At 44.0% G+C, this 13,694-nt stretch overlaps 1 protein-coding gene, 1 long non-coding RNA gene and 1 other non-coding gene across 6 annotated transcripts; 2 read left to right on the forward strand and 1 right to left on the reverse strand.

The window, feature by feature from the left end:
• The first annotated feature begins 497 nt into the window (after positions 1–497).
• LOC147211381 (small Cajal body-specific RNA 2) lies at positions 498–876 on the forward strand. The gene has a single exon (XR_015103043.1).
• Positions 877–4,443: 3,567 nt separating this feature from the next.
• Positions 4,444–12,361, forward strand: LOC147211382 (ETS translocation variant 5-like). Of its 4 annotated transcripts, XM_086126688.1 has the most exons (14): positions 4,444–4,603; positions 6,239–6,304; positions 6,400–6,469; positions 6,586–6,633; positions 6,736–6,786; positions 7,372–7,480; positions 7,558–7,785; positions 9,694–9,962; positions 10,085–10,150; positions 10,226–10,294; positions 10,361–10,512; positions 10,595–10,696; positions 10,779–10,962; positions 12,249–12,361. In XM_086126688.1, exons 2-14 carry the CDS (start codon positions 6,257–6,259, stop codon positions 12,344–12,346), a joined length of 1,494 nt encoding a protein of 497 aa, XP_085982814.1. In that variant the 5' UTR covers positions 4,444–4,603; positions 6,239–6,256; the 3' UTR covers positions 12,347–12,361. The 4 variants fall into 4 exon arrangements, with proteins under 4 accessions (XP_085982814.1, XP_085982823.1, XP_085982799.1 ...); XM_086126697.1 differs by having other exon boundaries at positions 10,779–12,361; XM_086126673.1 differs by having other exon boundaries at positions 10,085–10,294; positions 10,779–12,361.
• LOC147211383 (uncharacterized) lies at positions 6,196–9,752 on the reverse strand. Its single transcript, XR_015102621.1, has 5 exons — positions 9,259–9,752; positions 7,594–7,766; positions 7,355–7,504; positions 6,702–6,814; positions 6,196–6,619 (listed from the first exon to the last, which is right to left on the reverse strand). It is a non-coding gene; the product is annotated as an uncharacterized LOC147211383 (long non-coding RNA).
• Positions 12,362–13,694: the final 1,333 nt, after the last annotated feature.

A 13,694-nucleotide genomic window follows, 5' to 3' on the forward strand; every position in this document is an offset into this window, starting at 1 on the left:
GACGAGTCGATTCGTTAACGTCTCCATTCGACAAACATGAGGATGCTTTATTTGTTAAATTTAATCCAGAGATATTTTTAACAAGTGTTGTATTCTGACACCTTAGACATGATCAGGCAAACTTCCTCATATGTAACGGTGCATTTATTACATACAGCTTTGCCTTACCTGTCGGGCAATTTTTTCATGACGTAATTGAATGTACTTTTGCTTATTTTAATAGTCGTGTTGTTTTGGACAGATAGTGTATGTTTGTGTTGTACTGTTTCAGCAAAGTTATCCAAAAGAGAGAGGGGAGGCTGTGGGTGAGGGGGTGGGGGGGTATATATATATATATATATAGAGAGAGAGAGAGAGAGAGAGAGAGAGAGAGAGAGAGAGAGAGAGAGAGAGAGAGAGAGAGAGAGAGAGAGAGAGAGAGAGAGAGAGAGAGAGAGAGAGAGAGAGAGAGGGGAGGTCCCTTTTCCCGTGATGCAACGCGAGTGTACGTATTCTTCCCGGAAGTGATCGTCAACGGCACAGTTTGAATGGCTCGTGTGTGGCGATGCATGTTGCGTGCGCGTTTGTGACTGCGGGTGCACGCGAGTGAGTATGTTCGTGAATGTGGAATGCGTGTGATTTTCCTTAAAAACCTACACACTGATCTTATTTGATCTGGTCGTAGTTGTGGCCCGACTTTGACCGGAAGTGATAGGAAAAAAAGCTCGCTTAGCCTTCGTGGCGATGGGCAACAGGCTCGAGTTAACCTTCAGGGCCGCCACGCTTTAAAGTTGTGGTCAGAGGTGATGAATTGATCAGATATACTAGTTCGGAGTGCGTTTGCGTTCTTTCCAAACTGCACGACGGACAATGAGTAAAGAGGCGATTCTGATCTAACCACAACGGAAGAAATGAAATCAAAAGTTCAACGGATACATACTTGTATGTTGGCTATTTTTAATTCTCCGGCATTTTATTTTTAAGTTGTTATTGATACCGTGCGTTTTTGTTAGTTTACTAATGTCGCTAAGATTAATAAACGAGTGCCACATAACTAAGAGTAGCCAGCTAAGCTACGAGGGTTAGTTTATTGTCATTGCCTAAATGTGTAGAAAAAAATGTTTAATACAAAGGGCCTCGGCTACACAAGACAACAAACAGTTTCTTCTAATGGTGTACATGCATTTTAACTATAACAACAATATTAAAGACGAAAAATACTTATAGGTTGTAGTTCTGCCTTTCCTTTGACTATACAGTATTGTGTCTTGAACGTCTACCGCCACACTCTGGACTGGAATATGTACTTCAAGTGTATCAACGGCAAAAGCAAAAAAGCCTGTATTAAGTGTAAATGTAGATGTATACATACATGTATGTATGTGTATTATGCCGCAATATGTCAGGGGTCATCAACGTGGTGTGGCCCAAAAATAAAAAAAACGTGAATAGCCAGAGGAGGCATGTTCTATAAACCACAATTGAAAATGTTAGCATTTACAGTGGTTCGTAGAAATAAAGTTTAAAATATTTCTATTTGTTTTCTAAATCATTATTTTTTGTGAGAAATAATTTTAGCAAATTTGTTATTGTAGGGTGTATGGAATTGGTCGCGCTCCAAATTCAGTCCCCAAGAAGTAGCTCTCGCTTTCAAAAAGGTTGGTGACCCCTGAACTTTATAACGTTGAATATATTACTCTAATGTACAGTAGGCCTACATAAAAATAAACATGTACTGTATCCCGTCGGCGAATTTAGTTACCAGAAAGTAGCTGATATGTTTAAATCATCCATCCATCCATTTTCCGAACCTCTTGATCCTCACTAGGGTCGCGGGGGGTGCTGGAGCCTATCCCAGCTGTCTTCGGGCAGTCGGCGGGGGACACCCTGAATCGGTTGCCAGCCAATCGCAGGGTACACAGAGACGAACAACCATCCACGCTCACATTCACACCTAGGGACAATTTGGAATGTTCAATCAGCCTGCCACGCATGTTTTTGGAACGTGGGAGGAAACCGGAGTACCTGGAGAAAACCTACGCAGGCCTGGGGAGAACATGCAAACTCCACACAGGGAGGCCAGAGCTGGAATTGAACCCGGCACCTCTGCACTGTGAAGTCGATGTGCTAACCACTGGACTACCGGGCCGCATGGTTAAATCAGGGGTGTCCAAAGTTGGTCCTCAAGGGCCGCTGTCCTGCCTGTTTTCCAGCTCTCCAAGGAGCAACGCACCTGATTCAAATCATCAGGATCATTCTAATACTGCTTCAGAGCTGGCTGAGGAGCTGCTCATCTGAATCGGGTGTGTTGCAGCCGGGAGAGATGGAAAAACAGGCAGGACAGTGGCCCTCCAGGCCCGGAGCTGGACATGCCTGGTTTAAATGAATACCCAGGCATTAAAGGCAGTACAGTTCTCATTGTTGGAATACATATTCTGCCATCTAGTGGTGAAAGCTTTTAATTGTTCCCGACAACACCAACCTCGAGGACTCTGGGCAAGTCAGACCAACAATCTAAACCAGGCGTGTCAAACTAATTTTCGTCGCGGGCGACATTGTAGTTGTGGTTTCCTTCGGAGAGCTGTTATGCATGTGAACCCATCTAAATGTATGAGCGCATTGTATTGTGAAATATGGGCTGCTCCCTCGACACTGGGGGAGGTGGCAGCACTGGGCAACTCCTTCAGCCAGAGACTGACACACCCTACACCCGCGCTGCAAGAAGGAGAGGTCCCGCCGGTCGTTCCTGCCGACTACTGTCAGGCTATTCAATAGACGGTCCTGAAAACCTGGACTCACCCATTTTTAATATGCTTCTATTTATATTTTATATTTATATACTTTGTCTTCTACTTTCTCCCTTTCATAATTTTGCTGCTGTAAATTGGGAATTTCTCCATTGTGAGACAAATAAAGGGTTTCTTACCTTGTACACAAATGGATAACTAGTTTTGGAATCAGAAGCCAGAAAATTATTTGTTAAACTATTTTGACATGTATTTGAAAGGGGTGGGTGGTAACAAATCCCACCTCAATCTTGGTGTTAAAAGTGAATACATTTTGCTAGAAACACTTGTTGTCAACACACACGATGTACCTTTGCGGGCCACATAAAATGATGGCACGGGCTGGATCTGGCACCCGGGCCTTGAGTTTTACACCAGTGATCTAAATAACACCCTTATTTACACACACACACACACACACACACACACACACAAAGAGGAAGTGATGTTATTGTAGGAAAGAATTTTTTTGGTTTGTTTGTTTTGTTTTTCATTGTTGTTTTTGTGTTTGTTTTGTCACTTTGTGTTTGTTGTTACGTCGTGTGGACCTGATGTGGACTTTTTTCAGCATTTTTTGGCCACGACATTCATCAAGGAGGAGACTCTGTGCTCGGTGGTTGCGCCTTCTCGGCAGCATGGGTATACCAGCACTGTTTTTGACTGGGAGGAATGTTGGCGCCATTTGACTGTCGTTGCTGGACAGGGGCGCTTGTGTCTTGCGCCTGTTATGGGCAGCATTTTTCACAGCCCCGCTTTGTTCAGCGGAGAGATCGGTGCTGTTGAACGGTCTGCGGCTGGTTGGATGTAAGGCTTGAGGAGCCGACGATGAGAAGAAAGGAGCGTTAGCGCGGAGCGCCGATGCGGATTTGGAACTGAGAGTCGCGGGTTGGAGTTTGAAGCGGATTATGTGGGACAGGAGAAGTGAACTGATCTCTTTTCGTCAATGGACGCTACAGCTTCGTGTTTGCTTTCAAAACTTAGCTTGTAGCAGACGCGTGCATATTTTCAGCATGACGTCTCTGATCCACTGGTGAAAGGACACTTTGATCCTCTCCTCTTTCATCTATAACTGCTTCAGAGAACAAAGTGTATGCAGAAAAGTGGTGAAGATTGCACGACTGTCTGTGTCCTGTGTTGTGTTGTGTTGTGTTATTTTGACTTCAAAATGGCGTCGCGTGAGTGGCTGCCTGTCCAGCAGCTCCTATATTTTGTTGTTCTACTTCTTCCTTTCATAACTTTGCTGCTGTGAATTGGGAATTTCTCCATTGCGAGACTAATAAAGGTTTTCTTATGTTTTCTTATGTTCTTATGTGAGGAAAATGTGATCCCACGCTAGCATAACGGGATTTTGTGGCTATCCACGTGTGCTAAAGCAAAATATCTTGAGTGTTTCTGTAGATACATTGACTTCAGTTTAGATGTGAAGGTGTATATGCTTTTGCTTTTTTTAAACAATTGTTTTCAATCCAACCCCGGGAGATTTTTTAATCGTATAACTCCTTTCAATGTGTTTTTAAAATTTATTACGTGCGTCATTTACGTAATGACTGGTTCTTTAAGTGAACCTTCGAGTATGACTGAAGTGCGGCCATTCATAAAAACAGAGATGGAGGAACCGAAATAGCGCTCGCTTAGGTGATTGGTTGTGTTTGACTGACATATGTGCGTGCCAATGGCAAGGGAGCACTTGGACCGGCTCACAGCGAGCGCGGAGGGGTCTCCATTGAACAAAATCTGCAGTCGCGTTTTTTTTTTTATTCGAAGCTATGCGGGGAATGAAGGAGTGGAAAGCAAGGTAGTGTTTCATTTTAACACGGGTGAAAAACTTCATTTGCCAGGTGAGACGTGCGGTATGAATATCATTTTATTTTGCACTGGTGCCTTGTACGCTTCGTTGAAGTAGATGCGTGTAAAATCGTACGCCATTTTCTGACGGAGAGGCAACAGTGCGTCCATTTTTTACTCCATATCCGTCACCATAGCGCAACCTCTTTTGGCACTGAGTTTTCTTCGGAATGCTTTGTGTGTACCTCGCCACCCCTGTCGCGTATTTGTATTAAATTACTCAATAATGAAGAGCTGCACCAGCAGCATCATTCACCCCTGCCAGGATCGAGTTTCACTTCATTGTGAAAAACAACGACCCCGCCCCTCTCTGCGTCAACTCCATTCGCGCTTTTGTCCATTTACCTATTTTATTTCAGGAATGTTATGGCTCCAGTTTGACTTAGCACTCACAATTACAATTCACATTGAAGACACCCAGGAAACTCTTGCTCATTTGGATCAGTACATACTGTGATCACTAAGGTTGATGATTGATGCATCCATCCATTTTGTGATCCGCTTTATCCTCACGGGGATTGCGGGCTTGCTGGAGCCTATCCCATCCGTCTTGGGGCAGCAGGCGGGTACAACCTGTATTGGTTGCCAGCCAATCGCAGGGCACACATAAACAAACAACCATTCACGTCCACAATCACACCTAGGGACAATTTAGACTGTTCCATTAATCTGCCATGCATATTTTTGGAATGTGGGAGGGAACTGAAGTGTCTGGGGAAAACCCACACAGGCATGGGGAGAGCATGCAAAGTTCGCACAAGAAGGCCAGAGCACGGAATCAAACCCATGACCTCTGCACTGTGAGGCAGACGCGCTAACCAGTCGAATACTGTGCCTTACAGATTGATGCATCATTCACTCATCCAGCCATCCATTTCCAACACCGCTTATGCCGAACAGGATCGCGGGAAGTTGCTGGAGCCGATCCCAGCTGACTTTGTGCGCAAGGCATGAACTGATCGACAGTCAATCGCAGGCCACATATCAAGACAATCAACCATTCACAGCCCCATACACACCGTCACTGAGTGGGAACCGATCCCACACTGCCCGCAGACAAGTCAGGGGTGTGTACCACTACACAGTCAGCGACTCCCATTCAGTCATATACGGTCAAACCTCGGTCTTCGAATGTCTCTGTTATCAACCAAATCGGATTTCGACCAGAAAATTCAGAGACTTTTACGCCTCAGATTATGACCGAAAACCGGTTTTTGACCAAACTGAGCAAACCCAAATACGCCACTCGACTCCTCTCGGCTTCCTTGTGTAACGTTCATTGTGAGCAGACGTGTTTGTTGTGATTTACGCAAATCTGACTGTTTTAAAAAAAATATATTTCTGCATCGTGTATTAGCCCCTAATCATGAGCTAATAAAATAGTTTCGGTTATGGTTGAAAACCAAGGTATGACTGTGTGTGTGTTTGTGTGTGTGTGTGTGTGTGTGTGTGTGTATATATATATATATATATATATATATATGTATACAGTACTGTATGTGTGTGCATGTATAATATTTCCACTGTCTTTGAATTAAATCATTACATATTCCTGCAAACTCACAAACAATCAAATAGTCATAAGTCGTCTGAAAACTGTAACACCCGCTCTTGTTTATTCCATCCAGGGTGAAGACCTTTGCAACATGGACTGCTTTTATGACCAACAAGTCCCCTTTGTGGTCCCGGAGAGTGTGAGTTTGGACCACAAGTTGTTGTTTAGAATGAATTCAAGGATGTCACTTAACGCCTAAACTTTGCCGTTTGTGTATGAACATGTCACTAACAGGGAACAGAGCAATGCCTCACTGACAGGAAAAGGAAGTTTGTGGATATCGGTTTGGATCAAGACTCAGAGGGTATGGCCACAATGTTTTCCCTCTCCAAAATCTTGTGTGTAATGTGTAAACATTATCGGGAAAAATACTTTTTAAGTATGCATGTCTCGTGATGAAATTGTATTTCCTGTTTGCAGAGCTTTTCCAAGATCTCAGCCAGCTTCAGGAACTCTGGATAGCAGAAGGTATAGCACAAGGCATGATGGAACATGTTAACATTGACCTCCTGGAACATTGGTATGTAGTATGTGACCTTTTGCTCCCGTTTTTGCTTCCTGCCTCTCCAGCTCAGGCTCCTGATGATGAACAATTTGTCCCAGATTTCCAGTCCAGTAACGGTGAGTAGACCGTTGAGGCTGGAGCAAGCTTTGCAGAGAACATACAGTACATACAAATTATTCAAAGATGATATACTATGTATATGATCCACTGGTTAAAGGACACTTTGATTCTCTCCTCTTTCATCTCAAACTGCTTCAAACAACAAAGCGTGTGACGGAAAAGTGGTTAGGACTGCACGACTGTCCGTGTTTTATGTTATGTGTTGTGTTTATTATTTTACTTTATGTTAACTGTTTTGTTAAGCGCTTTGTTACAGCTGCCGCTGTTGTGAAAGCGCGATATAAATGTATTGTATAATATTGTATTGTATGTGAAACAGTTCCCAGGGATCTTACCATGTCTGTGTGATGCTCTTGTAAAAATACCCTAAGAATAAAGAATGATGACATACTTTACATCACCAACATCTGCTCTTGCTGAAATTGACCCATTTTGATGGGTGAAAAAGAGAGACAGAGAAAAATAGAGCCCTTCTAGACGGGCTACGGATGAATAGTTGTCCTGTGGCACAAGGAAAATTATGACGAAGGAAGCAAAAGTCATGTTCTTGAACAGATTTTTTACCTCTTTCATGTTTGTAGCCATGTTTCAAGTGCCGCCGGTCAGCACAGTGAAACAAGAGTCCAGCCCATCGAAAGATCTGTCCCCCACCAGGACGTGTCACACAGGCGTGTGCCTTTACAGCAACTGGTAGGACGCCTACCTGGAAGAATACTTAAATGATAAGGGCAGAGTCTCGTCAGTGCTACTCATCTTTCTCTCCACAGTGCCTGTGACAGGAAACCAGCTGAGTTGGCACGTACCTCGGCACCCGCCGCCACCCCCCTGACTGGAACTGCACCACAACAACAACGGCTCGCTAACGGTCCCGCGAGGCAGGTGTCCGGCTGCCCCACCCGCCACCACCGTATGCCACAGGGCAATCAAAGCCATCAGTTTGCGTTGCCACACCCTCCCATTGGCTCCCTTGTTGCAGCTTTCGGTTCAGGGCAGAGGTGAGTGTAAATCATTTTTTGTCAAAAGCCACCTGAGCATAATTTTTTAAGCCTCTCAGAACTTGGCCTGTTTTCAGGGGTCAGTGCTCTCTAATGAAAATAATTGCTGAACCAATGCAGAGTCTGGCTTTCACTACCATTATGACAGAGCCGTGAGACTGAAGGGGACGAGTTTTCTATTTGCCAAGAGTGTGAAAATAAAAACAATTCATTTGTGCAGGCAGCAATTCTTGCACATTTCACACCAGACTTTCAAGTTTCAAGCCGCTGCCAATTACAGTACTGCTGCAACAATTGAGCAGGTCCCCGCTAAATTGTTAGCAAGTCAAGTCACACAACCTTGCTCAGTTACAACATGCAGTACACAACGTAAAACGTTTCAGAGATCGTAAAACAAAAAAAGTCTCAATTGACAGTTTGAGATTATGATGAACATATCTGTAGGGCTAACTTTGGGCTGTCAACTCAGCGAGAGGGTCAGATGTGCACACAGAGCTGACATAAATGGTTACCCTTCAAATGTTACGAATAGACTCTGTCAAATCGTACTTAATAAAGCCTTTGAAGAACTCTTACACAGTTGTAAAAAAGATTACAAAATAAAAAATAAATAAATAAAAGCAAAAAATAACAATGGAAAATCAAGTGATAATGTGAGATTGAGAGGTAAAAAAAAAGTGCCTCTTGTCCATGTTACCTGACGACTTTACTTTCAGGCGTCACACCGGTTCTTCTGACTTAACGGCAATTAAATAGCTACGTGCATCCTTTGTAAATCAAAAACAAAAAAATATTCTTCAAGATTATGAAAGCTATACGAAATGTTACACCTTTTAAATTATCCACATCCATTTCAAATGCAATGAATTAAAATGATTCCTGTAATCATCAACCATCAACATTTCCAATTGTAAACAATGTAGAAATAAAACAAAAAATCTTCAATTGAATTTAGGCTCCTACCGACACGTTGTTAAGTGGCATACCAAAGATATTTGCACATTAGTCACTGGGCGCTCAGTACGATGCGTCAACACTCGCTGTTGTTTGCATGTGTCAGTTGTATTCACACGTTTACATTGACATGGGAGTCATACAGGAGTCATTAAATGGAACATTTAATGACATCCAAGTAGATGTCATGCTGCTTGAAACTTAATTATGCTAGACACTTATTTTCATATGTCAACAGCCAGCAGACAATGTCCTGGAAATGTCAATCATAAAATATGTGAGCTTGCTGACAGGGTGGACCATGACTGGGTGGACATTTTTGGCTAATGTTAGCATTTTATGAGCACTTAGTTTGCTCTTCACTGAGCAAAATGATTCAGTTAGCAAGTTGACTCTACTGTTTAACAAATCAAGTTTTTGAAAGGTGATATTTCACTTAGACAGAGAAGATTTGTTAAGCGTGACAACATTCAACTACACACGTGATGAAAACTACAAAAGATGTGTAAGTGTAAATACTCATTCGGTAAGTATCCACCGTTGCAGCCTCCATTGAAAAAAGACAATCTGCTGGTCGTAATTTCACTGAAAACATCAGAGGGTCTCTTGGCAGGGAGGAGGAAGCTGTTGTGCGTGGAATGTCGTCAAAAACAAGGCAGTACGAGAAACCTGTTGAACAAGTTGCACCCAAATGAAGAAGTGGAAAACATGAAAATGCGAGCAGGGTGTGCACAGTCTGACCACGTAAACATTAGCAGTTTAGTCGCCAATAATTAGCCGGCAGCCACCGGATGACAGCAGTGAGGACAAAGAAGTACATTTTCCACAATATGTCCCTCTTCTGGCGGACCAAAATCAGTTCTGGGACAGTGGAATGACCTCAGGAGCGTTGAACTCAACAGTGGAATGCTCCACTGTATCTTCCATTAAGTAAATCTGCAAATGTCCTCTCAGGTTTCAGCGGCAGATGTCAGAACCATGTCTGTCCTTTCTACCGGCAAAGAAAATGTTGAACATGCCCGGCTCTCACTCAAGCTACGCGGGATGCCCGTTGTATCAGCGGCACCTGTCGGAGCCTCTGGCTCCAGTTGGCGGTGGAGGCGTTTGCAAACAGGAGATGGTGGATTCGCGCTACCCGGAAGCAGTGGCGTGTGGTTCTAGCATGGCGGCCTTCGCCAACATCACCATCAAACAAGAGCCGAGGGACTTTGGCTTTGACACAGGTGTGAATTGAACTGGGTACCTGCAGGTGCCTTTTCACCTAGCAGCTTTGTTCAGGTTACATGCACCAGCCTACGCAAGACATTAAAAAAAAAAAAACATCTTTCACTTCTGTGTCTTGGAGAGGTTCAAACCTGCCAGTCATCATCCTTTGGCAAAACGTCAGTCGTGTACCCGCATGGAGGCTCAGGTGAGCGCGGGTCTCTTTCCCCCCTCGGTCATGCTTCAGTGTGGATGTGTTGTTCATTTCATTCTCCACTTGCAGCTTTTGGTCGTGACGCAGAAGCCCGCTTCAGCTACGATGACGCTTGTGTCGTGCCGGACAGACTGGAGGGTAAGAGCAAGGACTTGACACCTGACCACTCATTCTGACTAAAGTGGCTTTGTTCCTTATGCCCAGCTAAAGTAAAGCAGGATGGTTTGCCCTACCAGCGGCGTGGCTCCCTGCAGCTGTGGCAGTTCCTGCTCACGCTGTTGGACAACCCGGCCAACGCACATCTGATTGTGTGGACGGGGCGTAATATGGAGTTCAAACTCATTGACTCTGAAGAGGTTAGTTTTTGTGCGCGGCACTAAATCTCAAGATTCCTAATCTTACACGTTTTTTTGTTCATGTTTTCTTCTCACAATTCAGGTGGCCCGGCTCTGGGGAATCCAGAAGAACCGGCCTGCCATGAACTATGACAAGCTGAGCCGCTCGCTGAGGTACTACTACGAGAAGGGCATCATGCAGAAGGTAAAAGTGAAACGGAAACTCTCCGACCCAGTCGTCGACGCTGAGTGCTGAGCTCCTCTTCCGTGATTAATTCCTTTGACAGGTTGCTGGGGAGAGATATGTATACAAGTTTGTGTGCAACCCAGAGGCCCTCTTTTCCATGGCGTTCCCAGAGAAACGGAAGCCCAGTGTGAAGGCCGACCCTGACGCCCTCCCCTTCGTTGGCGAGGAGGATGGCTTAACTCTGCCCCCGTTCGAGGAGGAGGGTCCTTACTTGGCGGACGGAGGCGAGCAGTACCTTCAGGGACTGATCTTCCCCGAAAGCTGCCTGTACTAGGCCACAGTCTAAAGGATAGTGATGTGGGATTTTTCAGATATAAAATCTAAAAATGACCTTCGTCTGGTATGTTTTAGCCCACAGGACCCCTTTGCAGCCAAATATCAAGACACACGTTGTGCAGGATTGAATCACAATTTTACCTTGGAACATGCACATTATTCGGGCAAATGTAGTCCACGTGAATTTGGCATGTCCTGGCACGCTGGTACTGGTGCTCACGTAGGCCTCACATTGCAGAGGTGCAGGGTTCGATTCCGGCTCCGGGCTTCCTGTGCGGAGTTTGCATGTTCTCCCGTGCCTGTGTGGGTTTTCTCCGGGTACTCCGGTTTCCTCTCACATTCCAAAAACATGCATGGCAGGTGAACGAAACACTCGAAATTGTCCCTGGTGTGAGCGCAGATGGTTGTTCGTCTCTGTGTGCTGGCAACCGGTTCAGGGTGTCCCCCGCCTATTGCCCGAAAACAGCTGGGATAGGCTCCAGCATGCCCGCGACACTTGTAAGGATAAGCGGATCAGAAAATGGATGGATAGATGGATAGTCCAGGGGAAGTGCTACAATTCAACCAAAAACAAATCTTTCCAAGCCATGCAGCTCCTCACCCTGCCTGAAAGAGACATGCTCGTATTTTTCAGGTCTCTTGATCCTCTTATAAATTTCTCTTTTGACATGTTGTTTTTCTATTTAAAAGCTAATATTTTTGTCATTAAATGAACTTGTAAGTTTTTCAGTAGAACTGTTTTTGACAAAACTATAGCCCATAAGTTTGATTCACTGCCGCCCTAATGCTAGTAAGCAGGAGAATTTCTTACAATCCGCTTCAGGGTGTCCAAATAGTTTGCTGCTTTTTGTATATAGTAGAGTAGCTTCAGCTACAGTCGAGTCCTGCATACTTGCGGTTCAGCACTTGCGGGTTTACACAAAAAAAGAATGGGGTTTTTTTGGCTTGTTTTTTTTTCAGCCCCCCCCCTCCATTTTAGTGGGAAACATACATTGAGTGTTAATCTGTGTTTTTTTGGGGGGGGGGGAATCTTTTTTTTCTTTATGTAATTAATTTTCTTTATTTTCGTTTCCAAATGCATTTCGGTGGATTTTGGCCATTTGCGGACCAGCCGAATTGCGGAGGTCGACTGTATTTTTATTCTGTCAATGAATCTAGTATATTTTTGCAAAAGGCTGCAAGTTGCACAGTTTCACTTGATGTGTTGGTGACAGAGCGGTGTTCTTTTTTGCAGATGAAACATCTTTCGTTGTGGGATCACCGCAGGAGAATATTGGCCTTCATATATTGTACATGTGCCTTGTGTTAATCTTCAATGATAAAATAAAATAATTTTACTCAAATGCATTCTCTAGCATTTATCCAATGATCGTCCAGTTCTGGCCAGTGGAACAATACACTTTACAAAGCAGCCGATGCCCAGGCCAGCATCCGACTGCGTAAAAAAGCTGTGGCACCGTGGGTATGAACGAAAAGGAAGTCATGTCAGTTACCTGTGATAAGGAGCTGATTCTGAACACAATATGAAGGTATTCAAGCGCATATTTAGTCAATGAAATCTACACACAGCACTACACATTTCACCACTTTCTTTTTCGTTGGGACGGCTGGGGCTTTGACATTGAGGCTGAGCTTTCCCTGCCGCTTCAGAGCAATCTCCACTAATTGCCTAATCACCCATGCCTGCACACAAGTCAGACAGGTTTACCACAATCCAACCAGCGACTTAGTTTGTAATTTCGATCCATCCATCCATTATTCAAGTCACTCATCCTCACGAGGGTCGCGAGCGTGCTAACCAGTCGTCCACGGTGCCACCTTTTGTATTTTCCATTTCCTTTACATATTAATTGTATTCATTTTTAGTTATCAAGTGTATTCAAAACCATTTGATGTTTTGACTGTTGAAACTGTTAAAAAATGCAGCAGACAATATCATAACGGCTCTTTTATTTTGCAAAAAATGTTTTAGTCACTTGGAGCTCTGTGTTAAACTCAGCTGCCTCCAAAGTCACATAGTTTGATTGAATTCCTTTTTATAAATTAGAATGGTATATTATGCATGCAATACCGCATTAGCCACTGAGGATTTTCACCTTCCACAGACAAATCCACAATAAACACAAGATTCCCTCGATGGTCCAGATGAAGCTGTGTGGAAAAGAGGGGGGGGGGGGTGGGTTGGGGGCAGGGGGGGGGGGGGGGGTGGAGAGGCCGCAGTATGAAGTTTGCGATTGCATAGTACATGAAGATCCTCATTTAATGCACACAGCATGCTGCTTTGCTTTGAAGTGCACATGACTGAAATCTTGATTTTGGAACCATATACATACTTTATGTCTCTTCTGTGGAGCATCTCTCAAAAGACTATGTACATTTGTTATACATATTTTTTTAAAAATCACCACGTATGCCCGCCTGTTGCTTTTTGACTGCAATCAATGTTTTTCTTCATCTTTCCCAAAGTGTTGTTCAGCATTTCAACTGAGTAAAAGAGAGATGTACTTTGCTGTATTTCCTAATCATGACGCTCATAACAGGACACAGAGACATGAATGATCTAAAATGTCATCCTTGTTCACTCATGCAGCATACTTGAACATTGTGTTTTACTTTGTCCCATTTCTAATGGAAAATAGTTCCTCTCAACAAACCAGAGGTATATTGTACTGTGGGGCAG

This window comes from Hippocampus guttulatus, chromosome 1, assembly GCF_054856545.1.
Source record: "Hippocampus guttulatus isolate MCC_2025c chromosome 1, RoL_Hgut_1.0, whole genome shotgun sequence".
In the NCBI taxonomy this organism is placed as follows: Eukaryota; Metazoa; Chordata; class Actinopteri; order Syngnathiformes; family Syngnathidae; genus Hippocampus; species Hippocampus guttulatus.